A 23,030-nucleotide genomic window follows, 5' to 3' on the forward strand; every position below is an offset into this window, starting at 1 on the left:
ATGGAATACTATGCTGCTCTAAAAAGGAAGGAACTCTTACCATTTGCAACGTCATGGATGGAACTGGAGAGCATTATGCTAAGTGAAATAAGCCAGTCAATGAAGGAAAAATACCACATGATCTCACTCATTCATGGATAATAGAGACCATTATAAACTTTTGAACAATAACAGATACAGAGGCAGAGCTGCCTCAAACAGATTGTCGAACTGCAGCGGGAAGGCCGGGGAGGGATGGGGGGCAGGAGGTAGGGGGGTAAGAGATCAACTAAAGGACTTGTATGCATGCATATAAGCATAACCAATGGACATAAGACACTGGGGGATAGGGGAAGCTAGGGGACTGTCTAGGGCGGGGGGGAAAAAATGGACACATATGTAATACCCTTTGTAATACTTTAAGCAATAAAAATAAATAAATAAATAAATAAATAATAAAATGATTTGTTTTGGAAAAAAAAAAAGATTGTTATAATCCACTGTGCAGTGACATCCTTTAAAAAAAAAAAAAATAACCAGACGTGTGAAGCAGAAAAATGTAATTCAAAAGCAGGAGAAAATCCCAAATGACAGGGATGATGGAATTAGCACACAAGACTTTTAAAACAGCCATTATAAATATGTTCAAGGATTTAAAGGACGATATGAACCTAATGTGGAGGAAATGCAAAGTATAAGAAAAGACAATCAAATGCAACTTCTGCCCCTGAAAACTATAACATCTGAAATGAAAATTTCACTGAATTGGATTAACAACAAATTAAGACACTGTGGAATAAAAGAAAAACATAGTGAACTTGAATACATATTAATAGTAATTATCCAAACAAAAGCATAGAGAAAAACTGGTTAAAAAATTAAATCAACAGGGTCTCATTCCCCATCAGTACACTAGTTAAGTGATCTAATGTATGTGTAATTGGAGAGTCAGAAGGAAAGGGGTGAGGGGGGCCGGAAAAAACAGACATAAAGATTGACAAATAATATTTGAATCTGATGAAAGCTACAAATCTACAGATCCAACTAACCTCTACACTGTCACATGTAGGTGGCGTAATCCTTTAGAAATCCTTGCTCTGGAAAGCATGTTCTTTTTTAAGGATTACATGGGGGGGGGGGGGAAGTTAGATAAAATGTGGTGATATTATCTCACAGAACACAGCGAAGTCTCATCTCATCTCTGGGTGTGTCAGGGCCAGTAAGAGGCTGCTGGGGTGTGCAGAGGCTGGTTTTTCCCCCTTTCTGTGGTCTGTTATTGTTTAACTAGAGGCCCGGTACACGAATTCATGAATGGGTTGGGTACCTCAGCCTCGCCTGTGATTGGGGCCAGTTGGGACCAGCCGGCCAGGGGGAGGGACCGCAGATGGTTGGCCGGCCATGGGAGGTTGGCTGTGGAAGCACACTGACCACCAGGGGGAAGCTCGTGCGTTGAGCGTCTGCCCCCTGGTGGTCAGTATTCGTCACAGCTACTGGCTGGTTGTCCGGTCCTAACGGTTGCTTAGGCTTTTATATATATAGATAGATACCTGTTTAAATGATGAGACTAATGGTCCCCTTTGACACTTGGAGTAAGAGAGATAAATATGCATATTGGCTTCTTCAGGGCTTTAGAATAAAAACACTTTCCTACTTTTCATTAACTTTAGGAAACTTGCCACTCTGAAAGAACAGAAAACTATGGACTCTTCTGCTCCAAAGCTATGCTTCAAAAGGTTACAATGAGCCTTAAAGGAGAGTAGCTTAGTGGAAGGAAACCTTTCCCTGCTGAATGTATTACATAAAAACTGGGCAGTCAGAGGCAGTTTGCTAATTTAGGCTCAACCCCTCTAGCCTTTACAGTCATTGGGATACTGGAGCAAAACGTGTAGAGTGATTATTTTGCTTATTCCACTGCCTTACCTGATGCTACAATGCTTAAGTATGGCCTTTCTATACATTTCTAACATTGTCCTTCATCATCTAAAGGCAGCTGGGAATGTGTAAATACACAAATAATACATAATCTTATCTACTCCCACTCTGGCCATTCATTTATAGAATCAGAGTCCTTATTACATTCTCTTCCTAGACCCTTTCAATAGCTCTTTATGGTGATAATTTATATAACACCACAAACTGGGACAACATGAATGAATTGTACAGAGTAAATGTCAGAATATCTGGATAAAATGAGTTTAGGGCATATTGAGATTTAACATTTTGTGCAGTTGCAAACAGAGTATGGAACATTAAAATAATATTTAAGAGTCTAGGCTATTTATGGGTTTTAATAGTCTCTCTTGCATGTCGTTTCCAAGTTGGCAACAGCAAAACCATGGCAACAGGAAATTCTTCCCTGCAGTAGTTTATGAATGCTTTTCTGTTTTCATGACTCAAATCCTTATTTAATTTCCTGTACAGAAAATCAGAGAGATTACTATAGACTGCAATACAGATGTGCTAATCCAAAGACCTCCTCAAAGAAAAAGGTCACAGATGTCTATGGATGGATTTAGAGATAAAATGTAAAACTGCCTCCATGCAGACACACAGCAGTAGTCGACATACTCTAACCAAAATAGATACTTGAGAACTTAACTATTTTATTAACAACTTGGGGAAGGAGAGTGGACAACCTTGCATGTTCATGAGCTGTAAATAAACAGACTGCTTCATTATTGTGCGCTTAACCAACATTTTATGAGCCAAATTAATACTAAATCTAAGAAGCCTATTTCCTTAGAGATTATATTAGACTATGGACAATAATAACAGAAAATAAGCACCTAAAACCTCCCGAGATATTAAAAGACTACAAAATGAATAAGAAAAAACATGCAAAGGTTGGTTCAAAGATAAGCATGAGGATTATGAAATGAATTAATGGAAGTTAGAAATTCTAGGGCTTATGACCAGATGGTTATAAGTTTGTAGAGTTTTTCATCACATTAACATTCAGCTAAATATAGTGAAATGTACGCCACACTTTCCAGGAGCAAATCTGCATCCACTGCTCCATTCCATCCACATCTCTGATAACACTTTTTATACCGTCTCACCCTAGCTGCTTTGATTATGGTCTGCACTGTTCTGGAGCCACAGACCTCCCTCTCGGGCTTCCTCTCCTCCATCACCAGGAGCTTCCTACAGTAAGTGGCAATGTTGTTTTATGGGCAATTTAGCAGGTGAACATCAACACAGCAGGAGGAAAACAAACCACGTAGGAGGGTACATGTATTTCTTACTTTTGGTGTCAAGCTGTGCACGATACTTCTCAAATCCTTTGAGCCGAACGCGTTCTCCCAACAGCTGAAGGAATTCCTCAAAGGCCGGGCCGGCTGATTCATTGTTGTACATCTCTTCCTCCGTGCTCTGTCCAGCTTTGCAGTACATGATGCCGACTTTCTGCTGATAGTTAAGCTGTGAAGGCAGGCAACACAATGCATATAAGCAGAGGCGAACCTCTTTGGCCCACTTACGTGCTAATAAGTCCTGTAGAGCGAAGGCCCATTGAATAGCTAACGGCTCTACCCTCTTGAAATCATTCTATGTTAATTCTTCTGTCTTTGATACAAATAGTACAGCAGAGGAAGCGTCTGTAATTATAATCTTCATGAATTTAGAGGAAAGGCCAAAAAAATAACATCTCCTGTTATTAACAATGTGAAGATCATGCATCATTAGAACAGATGTTGATACTCTCGGGTATTTCGGTTAATGGATTACAAAGTACAGAATAAGGCTATACAAAACAGCTGACAACAAAAGGCAGTTCTTTTGCAATGTTCCCCTCTCTCCCCTTTTAAAAAGGGAGGCTTTTATGAATTTAAAAGCAGAAGCTCACTTTACAAAAGAGACTTTAAAAATAAATTGTTTTGCCCTAAGAGGCCCACTAATGTTCTTGGAAAACATTTTTTTGGTAAAATTGGAAGAGACATCTTCTAATGCCATTTTTCCAATATACTAAATTATAAGCCTGTTATATCTTTGTTAGAGTGCTAACATCATTAACAATGCCCCTTTCAAATATTTTTCTAAAAGATGAGGCCTGGAAAGAAACTGGGAAGGGGCTTCACAATGGCAAATCGGCAAAGGGGCAAACATTTCTTCTTAGACACAGTTAGCCAAGCATTCAGGAGGCTTAAGTAGAACCTATTCATCATTGAAAACTCTAATCATTTTGCAAACGAATTTCAAGGTGATATTAGCCATTTAACAAGAAACGAGTTTTCAATATAAAAATGTAGAGTTTTAACTCTCCGTTGAAATCAGGGCAATCTGTATCACGTAGGCCTATTTCCAGAGTGGTGCTGCAATCCCTGCTTCAGTCCATTTTTATCTACTAAAAGAAAAGGGGGAAGGGGCGAGGCAAATTTTTATAACTAACATTTAATGAATACTCATTATATGCCAATCACTATGTTCCGTGTTTACCATTAGCTGATCCTTCCAACCACCCATAAAGCAAATACTACCCCTGCTTGACAGATAAGCCAAGAGAATGGAAGAGAAAGTAACTGGCCCAGGAGGGAGAGTCACAGATCACAACTGTCAGTCCTGTGACTTGGCTCCATTAAACATGACCAGGACTCACCAGGCTTGTCCTGCTCCATTTCTATCACTGCAACATATGTCCACAGCCCCTTACTTGCAAGTCAAAAGTGGAAAGATAAAAACAAACACATTTGGCAGCAAAACTTGGTTTGAGCTGATGTTAGTACTTTTAACTTATTCCTCTTTGTGTGACTATTTGTTTCTTTCCTATAGAAATATTAATGTGTTTGACTGTGGGGTGCTGTCCCAGATTCCACTGGGGACAATACTATACAGTGCGTGCATTTTACTACCCTGCTAAAATCTGGACATTTCTGGATTCTGAAACATATCCAGCTCTTATCGCTTTACACAAGGGACTCTGAACCTGAACAACTCCTTTCAACCTTCCAAACCAAATGTTTCAGAAGAGTGATAACACAGAAAATGTCATGGGAGAAACTCTTTCTTGCTCCCCCTCCACTGCACGCTACCTAGCTGACAGGAAGTTCTGCAGCTTTACATGACCTGGGAACAGGAGGCCCCCTGAAGCTCTGTACAGAACTGACCCGACTCTGCCTACTCCAGGGAGTGGGAGGTGAAGTTCCAAGTCTGAAACGTGCAAATGTACTAGAATATTTTAAAAATAGCATATAACTTCCATTATTGTGGCTTCATTGTAATCATTAACAGAAAGGGATTTAGGACTTTCTCATTTTGTATACCACATGTAGGAAAAACCAAACAAAAGAAGTCAGAGTAAAACCTACTGCACACCACTGACATTTCCGCCTTATCTCAGCCGGCCTGCTTCAAATGTCTAACTGTAGCCAATGCTTAGAGGGGAACTCCCACAGGTAGAGATTTCATCTTGGCTGGGGAACTAAGCTGTGTTACCCTATCAGGTCTCAGCAAATAAGTAAGCTCTGCGTCTATTATAGAAGAAGTCCCTAATAAAGCCAGAGCCTTACTCTCTCCCACAGGAGAACCATCAGAGATGAAGCGATTCAGAGAAAGGAAGCGGCGTTGGGTTATTTGCCGTTTGGCTCAGTGCCTGCCCGATCAGCCTTCTCGTGCAACAACGTAAGACAAAAGTCACCCTGTTCCACAGAAAGCGTCGGTGACATTGGATTTGTGGGATGGCTTTTTAAAACTTCTTAGATAAGGCCTAAGATTTCACTGTGCAACACTCAAAAGGATTCATTTATAAAAAAAAGAAAAAGAGAGAGAAAGAGGGGGAGAAAAGAGTTCAGAGGAACACAGATAAGGAAGCGAATTTCCCTCAAATCACTGGCGAAGAAGAATCTATGACTATGTGCTGTTTTATTAGGTCTGATTCTCATAGTCCCCAGAACTCCACCTGCAGACAGGAGAACAAACTGGTTTGTGCTGGTTGTGAAAGGAAGGATCCTTTAAGGGGATTAAGAAATTGGTTAGAATGTCAAATTTCCTCTGGTTTGAAACTGTGCCAATTGCTCTATCCTCTAAGGTGACAATATGACTGTATCCCGAGTTTCTGCTGCAATTAAATCAAGGTGGGTGGCATTCTCTGAACTTGCGCTCCCAGAATCCTCAGTTAGCAGCCATGTCCCTGCCAGAATCTGAGAAGTTGTTAAGGAGAAGTTATGTAAATGTAATACGGAACATGTCAAGAGAAAGAGCAAATGTAAATGGAGCCAGAGCTGTCCTTTGGGGGCTTTGAATTGTTGTGAGTTATATAAAACAGCATTTTTTTGGAGGCACACATCTGTATAGGTTCATGTATGTCAATATATAATCCTTTCATGCAATGCTCAAAATAGAGCTGCGAAGGCCCCAGAAGCCACCTTGGGAACGGGCTGGGGCTCTCTGCACTCGGGGCTTTGCTCTGGATAATCTCAGGATCATGCTATACAATTCCGTGCTTGCGTATCAGCTGCTCACAGGGAGCACTGATGGAAGTGTCTGGACACAACAAATGTTTGTATTGTAAAAAGGGATGCCATTTTTGTTATGGGCAAGATTATTCTGAAATTTATATGGAAAGGCAAAGGAACTAGAATGGCTAAAACAATTTTGAAAAAGAATAAAGTGGGGAAAAATTATTCTTCCCAATTTCAGGACTCAGGTTATATCTAAGATGAAGGTGAACCTCAAACAAAATAAGTGTTTTTCAACACCCATCAAGTGGTGTGGACTCCCCCGGCTGGGAAAAACACAACACAGCGCGGCTCTGCCTCTCATAAAAAAGGCACTTCAACACCAAACCAAAGAAACAGGAGCTGCAATCTGACTTACCCCGCCCTGAGCTCCTGGAAGGCTGGGGGGGAAGTCAAGTTGGAGCCCCTCCAGGTGGAAACAGATGAGAACAACCAGGTTCTCAGAGATCGCCCAGCAGTGCCTCCTCATCTCTTCATCCCTGGTGTCCCAGCCAAAGGCAGGCCACCAGGCGGCACAGAGCATGAGAGCAAACCAGTTCTCACTGTTCTTACAAACCCAAATGCCTGATTTAATCTAGGAATTCACATGCTCACTATGAAGTACGTTCTTGTACAGCAGCTCTCACCCTTGAGGGTGCTTGAGCTGTGCTCTGGGGTATGGTTATTGGGAAATAGTTTGATCCTTACAGCTCTTGCTGTTAGGTCGTGCCAGAGCAGAGTTTAATTTGAGGATAATTTGGCCCCACTATTACAGCAAAACCACTCTGAGACTTTGTCCAATGCCACGTGAATGGAGGTTTTCCTGTCTGCCTGGTGGGAGCAGAAACTGTTCCCCACCGCGTGGGAGGACTGAGGACTCGCCCCTCTCCACCTTTAGGGGGATTCTCACTCTGGCCTCATGCAGTTTCCTCAAATGCATGCGCTTTTCAATACTCAGCTCTGTGAACCCCGAACCCAAGCCTCCTTGGCCTCACATCTCAGTCTCACCTCTGGGAGACCCCTGGGCTTCAGCTGGGTCCCCACCCACCCCCACCCCCTGTGAGCACTGCAGCCTGGACACTCCCTTCAGACTGGCGCAAGCTTAGGGTCTACTTCCTCTTTCCCACCTCCCAGAGATCACTGCCCTTCATTGCCTGATGCACAGTGCCATAAAAATCACTGTTTCATTGTTCTGCCTCGTTTTTAAGTTGTTTCAGATGGGAGCATAGATCTAGTCCCTCTTTCTTAATCTTGGCCAAAAGAAGAAATCTGCCTTCAGTTTTGTGTATGTGTGTTTTTAATATTTTTATTGATTTCAGAGCGGAAGGGAGAGGGAGAGATGGAAACATCAATGATGAGATAGAATCATTGATTGGCTGCCTCCTGCACACCCCACACTGGGGATCAAGCCCACAACCCCGGCATGTGCCCTTGACCAGAATTGAACCCAGGACCCTTTAGTCCACAGGCCAACGTTCTACTCATTGAGCCAAACCGGCAAGGGCTGCCTTCAGTTTTTAAATCGACATTATTGGTATATAATTTCTGAACAGTAAACTGCATCCAATTAAATGAGTCCTAATAAAGCTCCACTACAATCGAGGTACAGACATTTCCATCACCCCAAAAGTTCCCTGGTTTCCATTTGCAGTGCATCCCTGAATTAATAAAAGCCTCCAACAACCACTGTTCTATGTTTTCCCATTGTAAATTAGTTTTGCCTACATTTTAAGAGCATTTTTGTTGGGTAAAATTTATTGTGTCAGTTGTTCTTTCAGCATTCTTGATAAATCTTCTGACTTCCACCTTTTCTTCATGCTTCATAGCCAGCAAATGTTAATTTTAAAAGCCAATTGCCTGTCTCACTGTTCTTTTTTGAAGGTATATTTTTCCTTAGGCTATTTAAAAATTTTGTTTATTTTCAGCAATATTATTTTTTACTATCAGGCTTAGGTCTGATTTTTGTTGCACTTATCGGGCTTAGGGCAAGCAGAGGTCCTTGATTCTACCTTAAATCATGTCTTTCATCAGTTTTGAAAATTATCCTAGGAGTAATTCTTCAAATACTGATTGCATTCCCAAATAATGCTTTAATCTTGCTTCTCCTCCTAAAAATTGGATTATATATTTGTATTCCACTGTAGGTCACATGCCTTTTAGGGATTTTTCTATATTTCTCATATTTTCTTGTCTCCATTCTTCAGTTAAAGTTCTTCTGGCAACCTGTCTCCATTTAACCAATTTTCTCTTCTGTGTCGAATATGCTTTTAAACCCATCTACTGAGATTTTAACTTTTGGTTATTTTCTTCAGTTCTAGAATTTTAATTTGATTGTTTAACAGATCAAGTTCTCCAGTGACACTTGAGCTCTATTTTGTATTTCTGCAGCCGCATGAAATCAATGAAAGTTGATCTGTCATCTAACTTTTTATCTACAGCCCCAAGTCTCATACAAATCAGCAAACGTCCAAGGAAAAGAAGCGCTGCAGGGTGTTTTTCATTTTGATGAACTCCAGTTTCTCAATTATTTCTTTTCTGAATAAAGTTTGTGGTATTGTATTTAAGAACTCTTCACCACACCCTAGGGCCCAAAGATTTTGTTTTTATAAAAATTTTATAATTTTATATTTCAATCAATGATTCATTTGAATAAATTTTTGTATAATGTATAAGGTTTAGGTCAAGCTCATTATTTTGTCTATGGATATCTAATTGTCCCAGCACGTTTGTTTGAAAAGCCTTCTTGTTTTCACTCCTTTTAAAAAATCAGTTGGATATACTTGTGTGGAGCTGTTTCTGGTTTCTCTATTCTGTTTTATTGATCCTGTGTCTATCCTTCCAATAAATAATAAGACAGCCTTTATTACTGTATACAAAATTGTGAAATAAGGTGGAATAATCTCTCCTACTTTATTCTTTTTTTAAAAATTTTTTTAGCTGTTCTAATTCCTTTGCCATTCCATTAAAAGTTCAGAATAATCTTGTCTATAATTATAAAAAATCTTGCTGGGACTTTGATACTAATTGTGTTAAACTGTATAATTTAGGGAAGAATGGACATCATTAACATGTTGAGTCTTAGAAACCATGAGTATGGTATATTTTCTTAGATTCCTTTCATCAGTTTTCAGCAAACAAGTCCTATTGTATTTTGTTAGATATATATGCAAGTATTTCATGTTTTGCTGAAGGATTATAAATGGTATTATATTTTATTTGCAGTTTTCACATGTTCATTAAGAGAATTCTAACTGATTGTGTGAGTTGACATTGAATCATATAACCTTGCTGAACATACCTCCTAGTTCTAGGAAGTTTTTGTAGATTCCTTGGAGTTTTGTACATAGACTATTATGTTGTCTGAAATTGGGAGTTTTATTTTTTCCCTTTTCTTTATCTACATGCCATTTATTTATTTATTTATTTAGCCTTATTGTGCTGACTTTTCAGATTTACTTGGTACACTGCAATGTACAAGGTGTTTACCTGTATGTAGCAGGAAGAGTGGAAAAATATATCTACTCCCTATTTCCAGAAATAAAGTCCAAATTTATTTATTTAAATCATTGATCGGCTGACTCCTGCATATTGAGCCCACAACTCAGGCAAGTGCCCTTGGCCGGAATCGAACCCAGGACCCTTCAGTCCACAGGCTGATGCTCTACCCACTGAGCCAAACCAGTTAGGGCCAAATTTATTTTTAAAGAATATTTTGTCTAGTGTTTCTGATTATTCTCAGTGGGTTGGCTAATCTGCGACAAGCTATATGCCAGTACTGTACATGAAGACCTTGGTCATGTTTTAAAAATCCTCATGATTCACACTGGTAGCATTTATTTTGGTTTGTTCTTCATAAACATAACTCTCTTAACTACTTTCTAAATACTCATCACTATACTGTCCTCTTAAAAAAATGTCACAAGACTGAAAAAATCAGTGTTGGGAACAGAAAATGCTAGTTAGAATCCTCATTGGACATTACTGAGAAAAATAACTTATTTTTTAAAATGGCATATGGATATTGGGTAGAAAAGTTATTTAAAAAATCTGACAGAGAGGCTGTCAAAATTATTTATATATATATTTGCGTAGACATATTCTAATCTATTTTTATCTGTGGTATAATGTATAGGAAATATTCTATACACACAATAATCTTCTCCATCTTCTCTAATGCTAGGTGGTGCAAAGTTTCTCACAAAAGTATAAAGCTTCATATTGGGTATTAAACTGATAATAAAGGCACCTGTTTTAATTTGAGATTGAGATGAATTTCAATTATACAGAGAAAGACTCTTCACTGCAGCGCTGTTTGTAATAAGAAAAAAATGTAATCAATCCAAATGCCCATCAGTAGGGAAAGTGATGAAATAAACTATGGTACAGCAATATGACAGAATATTATGTAACAGTAAAAACAGTGGGAAAGTAATCCATGTACTGACATAGATTTCCAAAATATATTTCTAAGTAAAAAACCCAACATGTACAGCATGCTATCCTATATAATAAAGAGCTACTACTAATATGCTAATTAGACCGAACAACAGAATGACCGTCCAGACGACCTTCCAGACGAAGCCGCGGCTGCAAGGGCTAAAGCCCTTGCACAAATTTCGTGCACCGGGCCTCTATTATTTTGTATAAGAAAATGGGGAAATAAGCTACATACGCATATTTGTTGATATCTGTATAAAGAAACATAGCAATACATAAATAAGATAAAATAAAACTTGGTAACTATGAAGAAGGAGAGGAGATACGAACAAGGTAGAACTGGGATCCCCTGACATAAACACAATTACTTTAATATTTGGATTATTTGAAGATAATAGCTAGCTGAGTCCTGTAGGAAAGAAAACTAGTTTAACTTTTTATTTTATTTATTTTTTTATTTTTTTTTTTTTCCAAATTCCTGGTTTAATAAGGACGTGTTTATTTTGAGAAAAAAAGGTCCCAAACATCAGGCTGTTCACAAAAATAACCCACAGTATCAACTTTAGAAAACAAATCTTAAAACTATTACACTAATTATTTACCTAGAGGATGCATTTGACATGCCAACTCTCATTCACAAAAATACATTGTTACATTTGTGTTGAACAGCCCCACATAGCACTCTTATATGGGGTATAAAACACATACCTCTAACTCAAAGCTGCTCTCAGGTGCTACTCAACTAATGCGATTGCCTTTGCAGTTAGGGAAGCAACTACTGAACTCATATATGAATGAAAAGAACTGTGCTCCCTGCATAACAAGACATTATTTTGGAGACAGTTGATAAAAACCATACATCCTTTTATTGTTAAGTCATAAAGAGGTATCAAAATTAAAAGCAAAAATTACAGGGTTAAGACTTAACATAACTACTAGGAGCATCAAAGGGAAGTGAAAATGGGACTAGGCGCAGGGCAATATGAATTAATGAACATGGGAGGGACGAGATGGGGAGAACAGTGAGCATGTGCTGAAGGTACTAGGGAGAGGATCTGGTGAAAATTTTGATCTCAGACAAGCGCCTAGATAAAGAAATAATGGGACAACATTTCTAAACCCCACTATGTGCTTAAGAGTCATCCTCGCCATTGGCGCTGTCTCTGTCATCCTCTCCTTCCTCAGCCTCTTTTTCATCATCCTTGATCAACTCCAGCTGGTCATCCCCCCGATCTTCATTATCATCATCATCCAGTAGGTCCCCCTCCTCAGCAGAATCCTCAGCACCCCCCTCGGACTCCATCTTCACATTAGTCTCATCTTTCTTCAGGGAGCTGGTGGTCTGCTCCTCTTCTGTCTTATCATTCTTCATCTCTACTGGGGACGAGAAGGACAAGTCTGCTTGTTTGCTCTGTTCCTTTTCAATTTTTTCCAGGCTTTCCAGTAGATAATCCACTTTTTGTTTTATCTGGGTCAATTCCTTCTTAATGGCCAGAAGGTCATCTCCTTTCAACTTTGCAGACTTGGAAGAAGATCCTCGTTGTCCACTCTTAGAATTGAAGCCACTTTTGCCCCTTCGTGATGTGTTTCCTGATACACGTTGGCGTTTTGAGGGCACTACAGCCCGAGCAATAGGAGGAGGAGGAGGAACACGTGCTGGGTAACTGTACATCCTGTCATAATAATCCCGTTGAAAGTCATAGTCCAAATCAAAAGAGGAGCCGTACATCTCCGCTGCAGATCGTTTCACACCTGCTTTTCCTCGGTTCACTTTTGGCTCTGCAGCCAGATTAATATCTAAAACCTGGCCAGCGATCATTCTGCCATCTTCTCCTGCCACCGCAGCCCGGGCATTTCTCTCATTAACATATTGAACGAAGGCAAAGCCCTTATGAACAGAGCAACCCACAATTTTGCCATACTTTGAGAAGATAGCCTCCACATCAGATTTCTTCACCACAAGAGTATTGAGATTCCCAATGAATACACGGGAGTTCATGGAGCGAGGATCCGTCTTGTTGGTAACATTGCTGGCCATTGTCTTTGATGATTAAGTTCCTCACAAAGCCAAAATGTAGCTGAAGATCAAAAAAATCTCACTGGTGAGAAAAGGGAGAAGAGATTCGATTCTGAATCTCCTACTCCCGGGTTCTACGTGGAGAAGCCGACTACTGCTCGAGGTCAGCAACGCGGCAGCAACCGCTCTGCCTTCGTCTCTTCACAAAATGGCCTAACTTTTTATTTTAAAGCTGAATTTAAAACACAATCCACAATATAAAAATAAGAAGACTGAAATATCTGCAATCAATTGTTCTGTCCTTTTTGGACTGTGAACCAAAAAATCCTTACTGCATGTCTTACTAGCCATGCTTAGCTCCATCCCTGCAAACTGCAGCCCTACCACAGCCAAAGACTTCCAAATGCTATGTTATCAGTCATGAAAACCACGGGATCTTATTTAGCACTGAAAAGGACTTCACAGTCATCCAACCCAGCCTCAGCTGGGGAAAGAGCATGGATGAGCTGGTGCAGAGCAAACACTACTTGCGAACAGACAAGACAGAGCTCCAAGTGCGGCTGCTTCTTCCCCTCACCTGATGACTATCATGGCTATTTCCTTCCTGACAATGTACATATGCTGAGTTGTCTGGAACCAATCTGGTGGCCCGGGAACTTTAATCACGCATTAGCTGATATCATAATCTAAGAAAAGATTAAAATTTCAGGAAGGGTAATTATTTTGCCAAAGCTTCATTCATAGAAAATGGGTTTGGAAAAGTGTTTTCCCTATGATTCTTTGTTTAAATTCAGCTGCCTACATCAAAGAAGAAAGTGGCTGATTCGAATCCATTTGTCCTCAATAAAATAATGCAACAGGGCAATGATTTGGTTAAGTCAGCAAATAACGTTACCCATTGTCCTTAATCAAAGGATGAGTGATATTCATTATCAACCAAACACTGCTTCTTTCCTTACATCTATTCTTGAGATATATATTGCAGACCTAATTAGATACTTTTCCCCTTTAATTTCAATAAGTTGAAGGTTAACTTTTTAAAGAAAAGAGAACTCAATAAATATTTTCATTTCTTTGCATCTTTAATAAATACCTAGAAAAATAGTATAGATACTCATTTAGGTAAAATAACTACTGTGTACATAAAACTTGACATATCCTACTGAAAACAGGACTAACCATTTTCTCTACTGCAAACTGGCAACTGTGCTTTAAGTATTTTTAAGCTCTGCTCCGGTTTCATTTGGGTTCAGCATGTTATACTTAATACTGGGCATCGAAGCCCGGAGCAGTAAAGCATGGAGCCAGCTGTCCAGTTCTCTCTCTCACGGGTGATGGGTGAAGAGTGTGGGCTCTCCAGGTCCAATGCCTCCACCAGATCCTAATTGTGATCTGGGGGTCTTCCAGCCTCTTTGTGCCTCAGCGCTTCAGTCTGTAAAACAAGGACTATAATAGCACCTACAGCAAAGCTGCTGAGGAGTAATTAAAAGAATCCATGTACATTGTTCATCTAGTTGCCTGCCTTAATCACTGCTCAATAAAAATACCTATTTTCACTTTTCTCTTGTATGTGCCTCACACTCCTGCTCAGCTGGACTGCTTGCCGCCCTTTGTCTCTCTAAGCGTTGTTCTTATTGTTCTGAGTCTAGGCCCCTGTCCTGCTTGTTCCCTGGCCTGATGAAATCCTCTTTCCTTCCAAGGGCTCCTCATCCTGATCCATCTGACCAATCCTGACTTGGCCCCATTGGTTTGCACCTCCATTGCTCTTCATTGGCAATTCTTTTATTATACTCACTAGAGGCCCGGTGCACAAAAATTTGTGCACTCGGGAGGGGGGGGGGGTCCCTCAGCCCGGCCTGTGCCCCCTCGCAGTCTGGGAACCCTCAGGAGATAACGACCTGCTGGCTTAGGCCTGCTCCCGGGTGGCAGAGGGCAGGCCTAATCCCTAGGTGCAGCCCCTGGTCGGGCTCAGAGCAGGGCCCATCGGGGGGTTGGGGAGCTCCCCCCTGTCATGCACAGAGCAGGGCCCATCAGGAGGGTGGGGAGCTCCCCCGTCACGCACAGAGCAGGGTGGAGCAGGGGGTTGGGGCACCGCCCTCTATCACCCACAGAGCAGGGCTGATCAGGGGGTTGGGGCACCGCCATTGTCACACTCAGGGCAGGGCCAATGGGGAGGTTATGGCTCTACCCCATCACACACAGAGCAGGGCCCGTGGGGTGGGGGGGGTTGGGGCGCCGCCCTCTATCACCCACAGAGCAGGGCCGATCAGGGGGTTGGGGCGCCGCCACTCTCACACTCAGGGCAGGGCCGATGGGGAGGTTATGGCTCTACCCCGTCACACACAGAGCAGGGCCCGTGGGGTGGGGGGTTTGGGGCGCCGCACCCTGTCACACATAGAACCGCAGGGCGATCAGGAGGTTGGCGAGCTCCCCCCTATCAGGCACAGGGCAGGGCCGATCAGGGGGTTGGGGCGCCTTCCCCTGTCAGGAACAGAGCAGGGCCGATAGGGAGGTTGTGGCCCCGCCCCCTGTCACACACAGAGCCACAGGGCGATCAGGGGGTTTGGGCGCTGCCCCCTGTCATGCTGATCCCGGTGCCGGGAGGCATATTACCCTTTTACTATATAGAATAAAGGCCTGGTGCATGGGTGGAGGCTGGCTGGTTTGCCCTGAAGGGTGTCCCAGATCAGGGTGGGGGTCCCCACTGGGGTGCCTGGCCAGCCTGGATGAGGGGATGATGGCTGTTTGCAGCTGGTCACACACCCTTCAGGGTGGGGGTCCCCACTGGGGTGCCTGACCAGTCTGGGTGAGGGGCTGAAGGCTGTTTTCAGGCTGGGACTGAAGCTCCCAACTGCTCGTTTTTTTCTTTTCATTTTTTTTTATTCTGAGCCAGCTTTAGCTCTGAGGCTCCAGCTCTTAGGCCTCCACTCCTGAAAGCAGGTATCTGGTTTGTTTAGGTTCTACAATCGAAACTCTGTATCAACTCCAGCTCTGAGATCCTGGGCTCGCTGAAAGCTGGTTTCTGGGGTTTTGTTTAGCTTCTATTTTTGTAACTATGTTTCAAACTGCCAGCTCAGAGGCCTGCATTGGCAGGCGGGGACCGTTGGAGTCCTCGTCACTGAAGCAAGCAAGCCTCATGTTAGTTTCAAGCTGCCTGGCTGCCGGCCGCCATCTTGGCTGGCAGTTAATTTGCATATCGCCCTGATTAGCCAATGGGAAGGGTAGCGGTCGTATGCCAATTACCATGTTTCTCTTTTATTAGATAGGAGGATTATATTAGACCTAGCTTCCATTACAGTAACTTATGACCTTTTCTCCTCCATGGTTAAGGAGTGTCTTACCAGCCTATTTATTCTCTACAGTATTTAATAATCTTCAAAGAGTGGTTGTTCAATAAGCATTTACTGGATTTGAAGCAGTTACGCTTACTTGTGAAAGTAAGCATAATACATCCTACTACCTCTAAGAGCAGCTCTCTCATAGGATACTTACCAAGATTAAATGAGATAATGCATGTAAAAGGCTACTAACAAGTTATCATTTTATCATTATCAATCACAGCTACTATTTCTTCAATGTTCACCACATCTGGCACTGTACTAAGTGCTTCATACGTGTGAATTCAAACAGGGCCTGGCCAGACGACCTCACATTCTCCTCGCACAGTCTAGATGAGATCAAGGTGTTTTTTAAATGACTGATGAAGAAAAAGAAACAAATCCAAAAGTAACTGAGTTGGCCATTTATTAAAAAGTTGGCTTGAATAGATATGAAATTCCTGATATTTCACAACATAGCTCTGAGGATAAAAAAAAATCCAAGATACACAAAAGTATATGAAAAGTTGCAAATCTTTAAAAAACAAAAGGTAGTATTAGGCAAACTGGTATCCAGTGCTCAGGACTGCTAAGGTAAAATGGCCCTGGGAACTTCTCAAAGTCTCAATCCTGCCAAGCATAAAAAAGGCCAATAACCGGAACCCACCACACAGGGTGCTAAGGACGAAATCAGATGATGCTGATGAAGGGCTTAGAACCATGTAAGTAAACATATATTCAGGTATTTGCTTTCATCATAAGAGATGCTCTAAATTGTCTAATTAAGTGAAGACCTAGGATTATGATGGATAAACTAAATCCAGACTGGAACCAAATTTTCTGAGTCACAACCTGTTCTAAATTCTTGGCAGTGTGAAATCATTGGCAGGTCAGTTTCATTTTCTTATTGCCCATTATATGAGAATGGAGGTGGACATCAGTACATAGTGAAGGGCCCAGAAAGTCTTCAAGAAGGAGAATGTGAGAGCTTGAGTAAATCACAAGGTGTATGTTCATTTCTAAAACTTCAGGAATTAAAATGCCTATGTCAGTTCCAACATACATATCAGAGTCTAGACCAGGGGTGGGCAAACTTTTTGACTCGAGGGCCACAATGGGTTCTTAAACTGGACCGGAGGGCCGGAACAAAAGCATGGATGGAGTATTTGTGTGAACTAATATAAATTCAAAGTAAACATCATTACATAAAAGGGTACGGTCTTTTTTTTTTTTTTAGTTTTATTCATTTCAAACGGGCCGGATACGGCCCACGGGCCGTAGTTTGCCCACGGCTGGTCTAGACAAATAAAAACAAATTTTTATATTTCTGTGAAATGCTTTCTTTCATATTTTATAAATATAATTTTCATTTGTTCTTCTGTTCATTTCAGCTTTTAAAAGTGGTAAAATGAGAAATTAAGGCACCAAGGTTCTGAAAGGCACAATACCACAATATAACAAGCAAATAGTTTTCTTCTTCCAAGCATAATTATGTAAGCCGTTTAGAAAAAACATTAAAGGAATCACTTAAATAAAATTTAAAAGGAGATTTAGAATTACCTTTTAGTGAGTCCAGTTTCTCGGTATCACACCATGAATCTTTTCAAATGTAAAGATGTACAAAGCATGACATTTTAAGAAGTGATGACATAGATGGAAACCTAAAGTGCTTTGCAATGACTCCAATGCATAATCTACTGCACTTATAAGCATTTGTTTTAAAATCTGTATTTGTAAAGGTGCCCAAATAATCTGTTTCTCAAAATGATTCCAAGGCGTTAATGAGATTTCCTACCCCCAAAAAATGATTCCCCAGACAAAATGCCCAAGTATGTGTCTGTTTTTTAACAGTATAATTCTGGCATTGAAAGCTATGAAGATATAAATGAAATGACAGAGGCTAAGTGGGGATGCCCCTTGGTCCAGCTAAATTGCTGCTTGTATAAAATAGCATGTTTTAAATTCCTAGACTCCACTACTTAGTAAAATTTCCAAAATAAAACTGGGAGACTCACTTAAATTACCAAATTTTAATTATGCCAGAAAGGCATTAAAGAAAACAACTAACACATATTATTACCAATAATTTATGAAGAAAAGTATATTTTAATACCCCTCCACCAGGATTAAGAAGTTCATAATTTCAGAATGGATAGTTTGTGAATTAAATAAATTTAGCTTTAAATTAAACTCATTATAGTGTTATCTTTCCTGTATTGATGGTACTAAAGAGTGTTCATCACAGATCAGCCCCACCTCTGGTTCAACATTTGTAATCACAAAGAGAGGCATAAGTGCCAGAGAACTCATAAAATTTATACAAGTGGGGCACCCATTTTTTACTTAATGTGATTAAAACAAAGGGAAAATGGCAATAAATACCTCCTTTATATAATACTAGAGGCCAAATGCACGAATTTGTGCATGGGTGGGATCCTTCGGCCTGGCTGGTGATAGGAGCCCATGGGGGCTGCGGGAGGTTGGCTGGAGGGAGGGCCCACGGGAGGCTGGCTGTGGGAGCGCACTGACCACCAGGGGGCAGCTCCTGCATTGAGCGCCTGCCCCCTGCTGGTCAGTGCACGTCAAAGTGACTGGTCATTCAGTTGTTCTATCGCTTAGGCTTTTATATATATAGATAATCTGTCCTAATATAGAATTTAGAAAGTTTCATATATAATTATCAATGTCTAATAAATGTTGTTATTCTCCTTGAAACTGACTCCTAAAAAGACTGAATCCATAAAGTTGAACCTAATCATTTTTCTACTCCTCCTTTGTTAAAATATTTATTGGAAGACAGCCCCCAAATTAGTAAGTTTATGTATCAGTAGTCATCTGAAGCATTCAAACTGCTTCATATTTATGTTATAAACATCAATGCTCACAGCCTATTTGAAATAAATATATGGAATAGACATTACCTTTATGACAAATGAAATGACTAGACAGAGAGCAATGATTAGAAAAGTTACATCCAACTTATTGGCCCATGATATAGTCCTACTGGCTGAATTAAAAGAATAAATATACTTTGAAACTGATTTTTCTGAACTTCCATTCATTTTAATAAAATGGAAATTTTTTATTAATTGTGGAAATACCAGCCAAATTTGTTCATAAAATGGCATTTGTATTTTGACTAAATGGTCTCCACGTTAAGGTCTAGAAAATATGGAAGTGAGAAAATCTACAGTATTTTCATTTTGTTACTAATTAGAACCCACCTTTTTAAAGTTTGTATTTAGTCTTGGCTAAATATTTTGTTGGGTGTACTAATAGTCTTTAATGTTTTAAGCTTTTAAGACAGTGTGTTGTACCAGCTAACAGTATAGGCTTTGAACTTATTAACTGTGTGAACTTGAACTTACTATTAATCTCTGTGCCTCAGATACCTTGTCTCTAAAACGGATACTAATGGTCCCATTCTCACAGGGTTTGGAGAGTAAATGGGATAACATATTTAATTTACTTAAAACAGAGCCTGGTGAGTGGGTTCATTAGTGTTAGTTATTATTATTACTGTTATTGCTACTACTAGAGTACTTCAAAAATCCACCACACTTGTGGAAGATTACCAAGAGCTGCACAGAGTTCAAATATCATATCCATCAATGATGACATAGAGAATTTCATCAGATGAGAAATGTTCAGAGTTCAGAAAGCCAAGAAAAAAGAAAGTGAGTAATTGCAAAGAAAATACCCTTCACAATAAATGGCACCAGTTTTCCTTGTCAAAAAAAGAACCATGAAGGTCCATGCTCTGGAAGCCTAAAGGAAACCTGAGCCGGAAGAATGTTCTCCAAGCCACACTCACCCCTTGTTCATCCAGTTTCATGAGCTGCTCTGTGACTTTGGGAGTGTTGAAGGCCAGCCGCAGGCACTGGATACTGAGCTCCGGGATCACGTGCTCTAGCACTTCTTTCAGGGGCAGCCCCCGGGCTGTCGAGTGCTTTGCTGTTGAGGGTATGGCATCCTCCAGGACTGAACCTCTCAGTGTCATGAGCTGAAAGAGAGGGCCGCTTCTGTTAACAACTTCCAGAAAGGAGAGAATCCTCGTAAGTTCCTGGGCTTAAAAACATGCACATGCCACAAGATTTTATTCATGAACACACTGCCATGCTTATAAATACATGCAAGTTTTAAAAAATGTATGTTATGCAAGGATGCTTTCTATTAAAATGAAAGAGAAATCTGTTTGTATTCCTATTATCTTGATGCTATTTACTAAAACCAACTGGACTGGCATGACCATGTTCTTTTTTTTATAATTAATTTTTTATTATGTTTTAATTGATGTTTTGAGAGAGAGAGGAGGGAGAGGGGGGAGAGGGAAAGGGAGGAGAAGGGGAGAGAGAGAGAGAGAAAGAAACATTAATGTGAAAAACATCAATTGGTTGCCTCCCATAAGTACCCCAACTGGGAATTGAACCGCAACCTGGGTTTGTGCCATGACCAAGAATTGAACCAGCAACCTTTTGATGCATGGGACAACACTCAACCAACTGAGCCACACTGGCCATGGCATCATGTTCTTTATTCTTGATGTATTTATTAACATGAGAAATTAATAGCATGAGAAGTCCCTACACGAAAACTAAGTCTTACTTTATTACATACTAGAGGCCGGTGCACGAATTCGTGCACTGGTGGTGGTGGGGGGGTCCGGCTGGTCCTGCCCCAATTGGGGCTGATCGGGGTGGGCCTGCCAGGGGAAGGGAACAGCGGCAGGTTGGCTGGCTGGCCCCACCACCAATCGGGGTGGAGGGAGCTGATCGGGGCCAGGGCAAGCCAGGAGGAGGGGCCACGGTAGGTTGGCTGGCCGGCCCCACCCCCCACAGTGCACATCATAGCGACTGGTCATTCCAATCACTTAGGGTTTTATATATATAGATGCCTGTCTCACAAAGTCAGGAGCTATCACCTGAAACTGACATCTAGAGCATTTCTATCAAAGGACTTTTGTTAGTTTATTTCTGTGAAGAGCCTCATAAAGATATTACAATGAATCCACATTTAAGGATTATTTTTATTGGATAGAAAAAATTATACAAAAGTTAGTGACAAATAAACATCAGAAAGGGGAAGGAAGGGATAAAGGAAGGCAGGAAAGAAGGAAAAGAGAAAGGGAAGGTGGAGGGAGGGAAGGAGGAAGAAAGAGAAGGAGGGAGGGCGGTGGGGGATAGAAAGTACTACTTTGGGTATTACATGTGTAGTAATGAACAACTCAGATAAAAGTTCCATCCTCACTGAGACAGAAAAAGAAAATAAGAACAATATGTGAGATAGTGTTAAGTATTCATGAAAAAATAAAGCCTGAAATTGGATATGAAATTTTAGATGAAGCCCCCTGTGATTTATGAGCAAAGGCCAGAAGGAAATGAGAGAGCCCTGGCCAACAGGATGCCTGGAGAAGACTATCACACCGCAGACGAATAGAGAGCATCTAAGACCCATGGTGGAGGTGCCCTGAGACTGCCCCAGAGGGGGAGGCCAGTGTGGCGGGGACAGACTAACGAGGGGAGCTGGACATGAGGTCCTGAGCAGATGTGCCCATCTCCTAGGCTACTAAGGAGACTGGCTTGTTCTCAGAGGCAGATGAGAAACCAGTCCAGGATTCTGAATTGAGGATTGACAATATCTGGATTACATTTCAAAAGGATCCCTGCTGGGCCGAAGCTGGAAGACAGTTCTCAGGGAAAGATGGTGGTGGCTTGGCCCTGGCCCAGACCCAGGCAGTAGATGGGAAGAGTGGTTGAATCCTAGACATATTTTGAAGACAAAGTTAACAAATTCTGCTTATACTTGGGGGTGTCAAGAGGAAGAAGATTTGGGAGCGGGGGTGGATGGAGGGAAAAAAAAGAATCAAGTGCAGCTTCAAGGTTTCTGGCCTGAACAACTAGAATAATGGAGCTGTCATCAGCCAGACATTAATTTGAACATGAAAACAAGTGGTAATGACTTTTTGAACCATGAACAACATTTGACTTGGATGTTTCAATCAAAAGCTAGGGAAATGGATGCAAGAGACCTAATGCACTCTCATGGGTCAGCAGGAAAAGGACAGACTATAAGACCAGGGACCCGGAGGGAGGTGCAGGTGCAGCACTCCAGGCCAAGGTGGCAAGAGAGGAAAGAACGGAGGTGGGAAGGAAGAGTCAGTGTGGGTCACCCATCCCAGCTAAGGGGTCACCTTGCTATAGGACAGGAGTAACCTTGGAGAGAGGGGCTGGGGCTAGGTGTGGAGTGCCGGCCAGGCAAGCTGACAGGTACACTCATGGAAATCAGTGACAGGCTCTAGCAGTGGTTCTCAACCTGTGGGTCACGACCATTGGAAAACACATATAGCATATCAGATGTTTACATTACGATTCATAACAGTAGCAAAATTACAGTTATGGAGTAGCAACGAAAATAATTTTATGGTTGGGGGTCACCACAACATGAGGAACTGTATTAAAGGATCGCGGCATTAGGAAGGTTGAGAACCACTACGAGAGTGCTGATTTAGAAAACGTCAACTTCTGGCCTGAAGGATGATAGGACAGTGGCAAGAAGAAAAATTTTAAATGGGTTAAAAGCAGAAAAGGAGTATTAAGATAGAGGCCTTAAATCAGAGTGGCCTTGGGAGGAGAAAAAGAAATACTTGGGTGTAAGCTAACTGCGGCTCATAGGAATCTGGTGGATCTGAGAAGCTGGAAACGACCAACTACCTTCAACCAAATTCAAAAACACAGTGTGTTCTCTGTTTTTCATGTCAACAGAAGGATTTACATGCTTACAATTAGCTTTGGCATGGAGAAAAGTACACTGGAGCATGTTAGTCTTCATTTCACTCTGGCTGCTATATAT

General features: G+C 41.2%; 2 protein-coding genes across 33 annotated transcripts in view; both read right to left on the reverse strand.

The window, feature by feature from the left end:
• Positions 1–23,030, reverse strand: part of SIPA1L1 (signal induced proliferation associated 1 like 1) — a 352,094-nt gene that overhangs the window by 91,417 nt on the left and 237,647 nt on the right. For all 32 annotated transcript variants that reach the window (XM_059691698.1, XM_059691696.1, XM_059691712.1 and 29 more), the window contains 2 exons: positions 19,996–20,184; positions 3,225–3,399 (listed from right to left, as the gene is read on the reverse strand). In XM_059691698.1, the coding sequence (XP_059547681.1) occupies positions 3,225–3,399; positions 19,996–20,184 (364 nt within the window). The remainder of the gene's footprint in view (positions 1–3,224; positions 3,400–19,995; positions 20,185–23,030) is intronic.
• On the reverse strand, positions 11,323–13,072 carry LOC132232083 (heterogeneous nuclear ribonucleoprotein C). Its single transcript, XM_059691694.1, has one exon. The coding sequence runs from the start codon at positions 12,883–12,885 to the stop codon at positions 11,980–11,982; it is 906 nt and encodes a 301-aa protein (XP_059547677.1). The 5' UTR covers positions 12,886–13,072; the 3' UTR covers positions 11,323–11,979.

The sequence above is a fragment of the Myotis daubentonii genome, chromosome 1 (assembly GCF_963259705.1).
Source record: "Myotis daubentonii chromosome 1, mMyoDau2.1, whole genome shotgun sequence".
Classification (NCBI taxonomy): Eukaryota; Metazoa; Chordata; class Mammalia; order Chiroptera; family Vespertilionidae; genus Myotis; species Myotis daubentonii.

Bases quoted from the DNA above. Each gene is read 5' to 3' on its own strand.
- LOC132232083 (XM_059691694.1), bottom strand. From the start codon at position 12,885: ATGGCCAGCAATGTTACCAACAAGACGGATCCTCGCTCCATGAACTCC.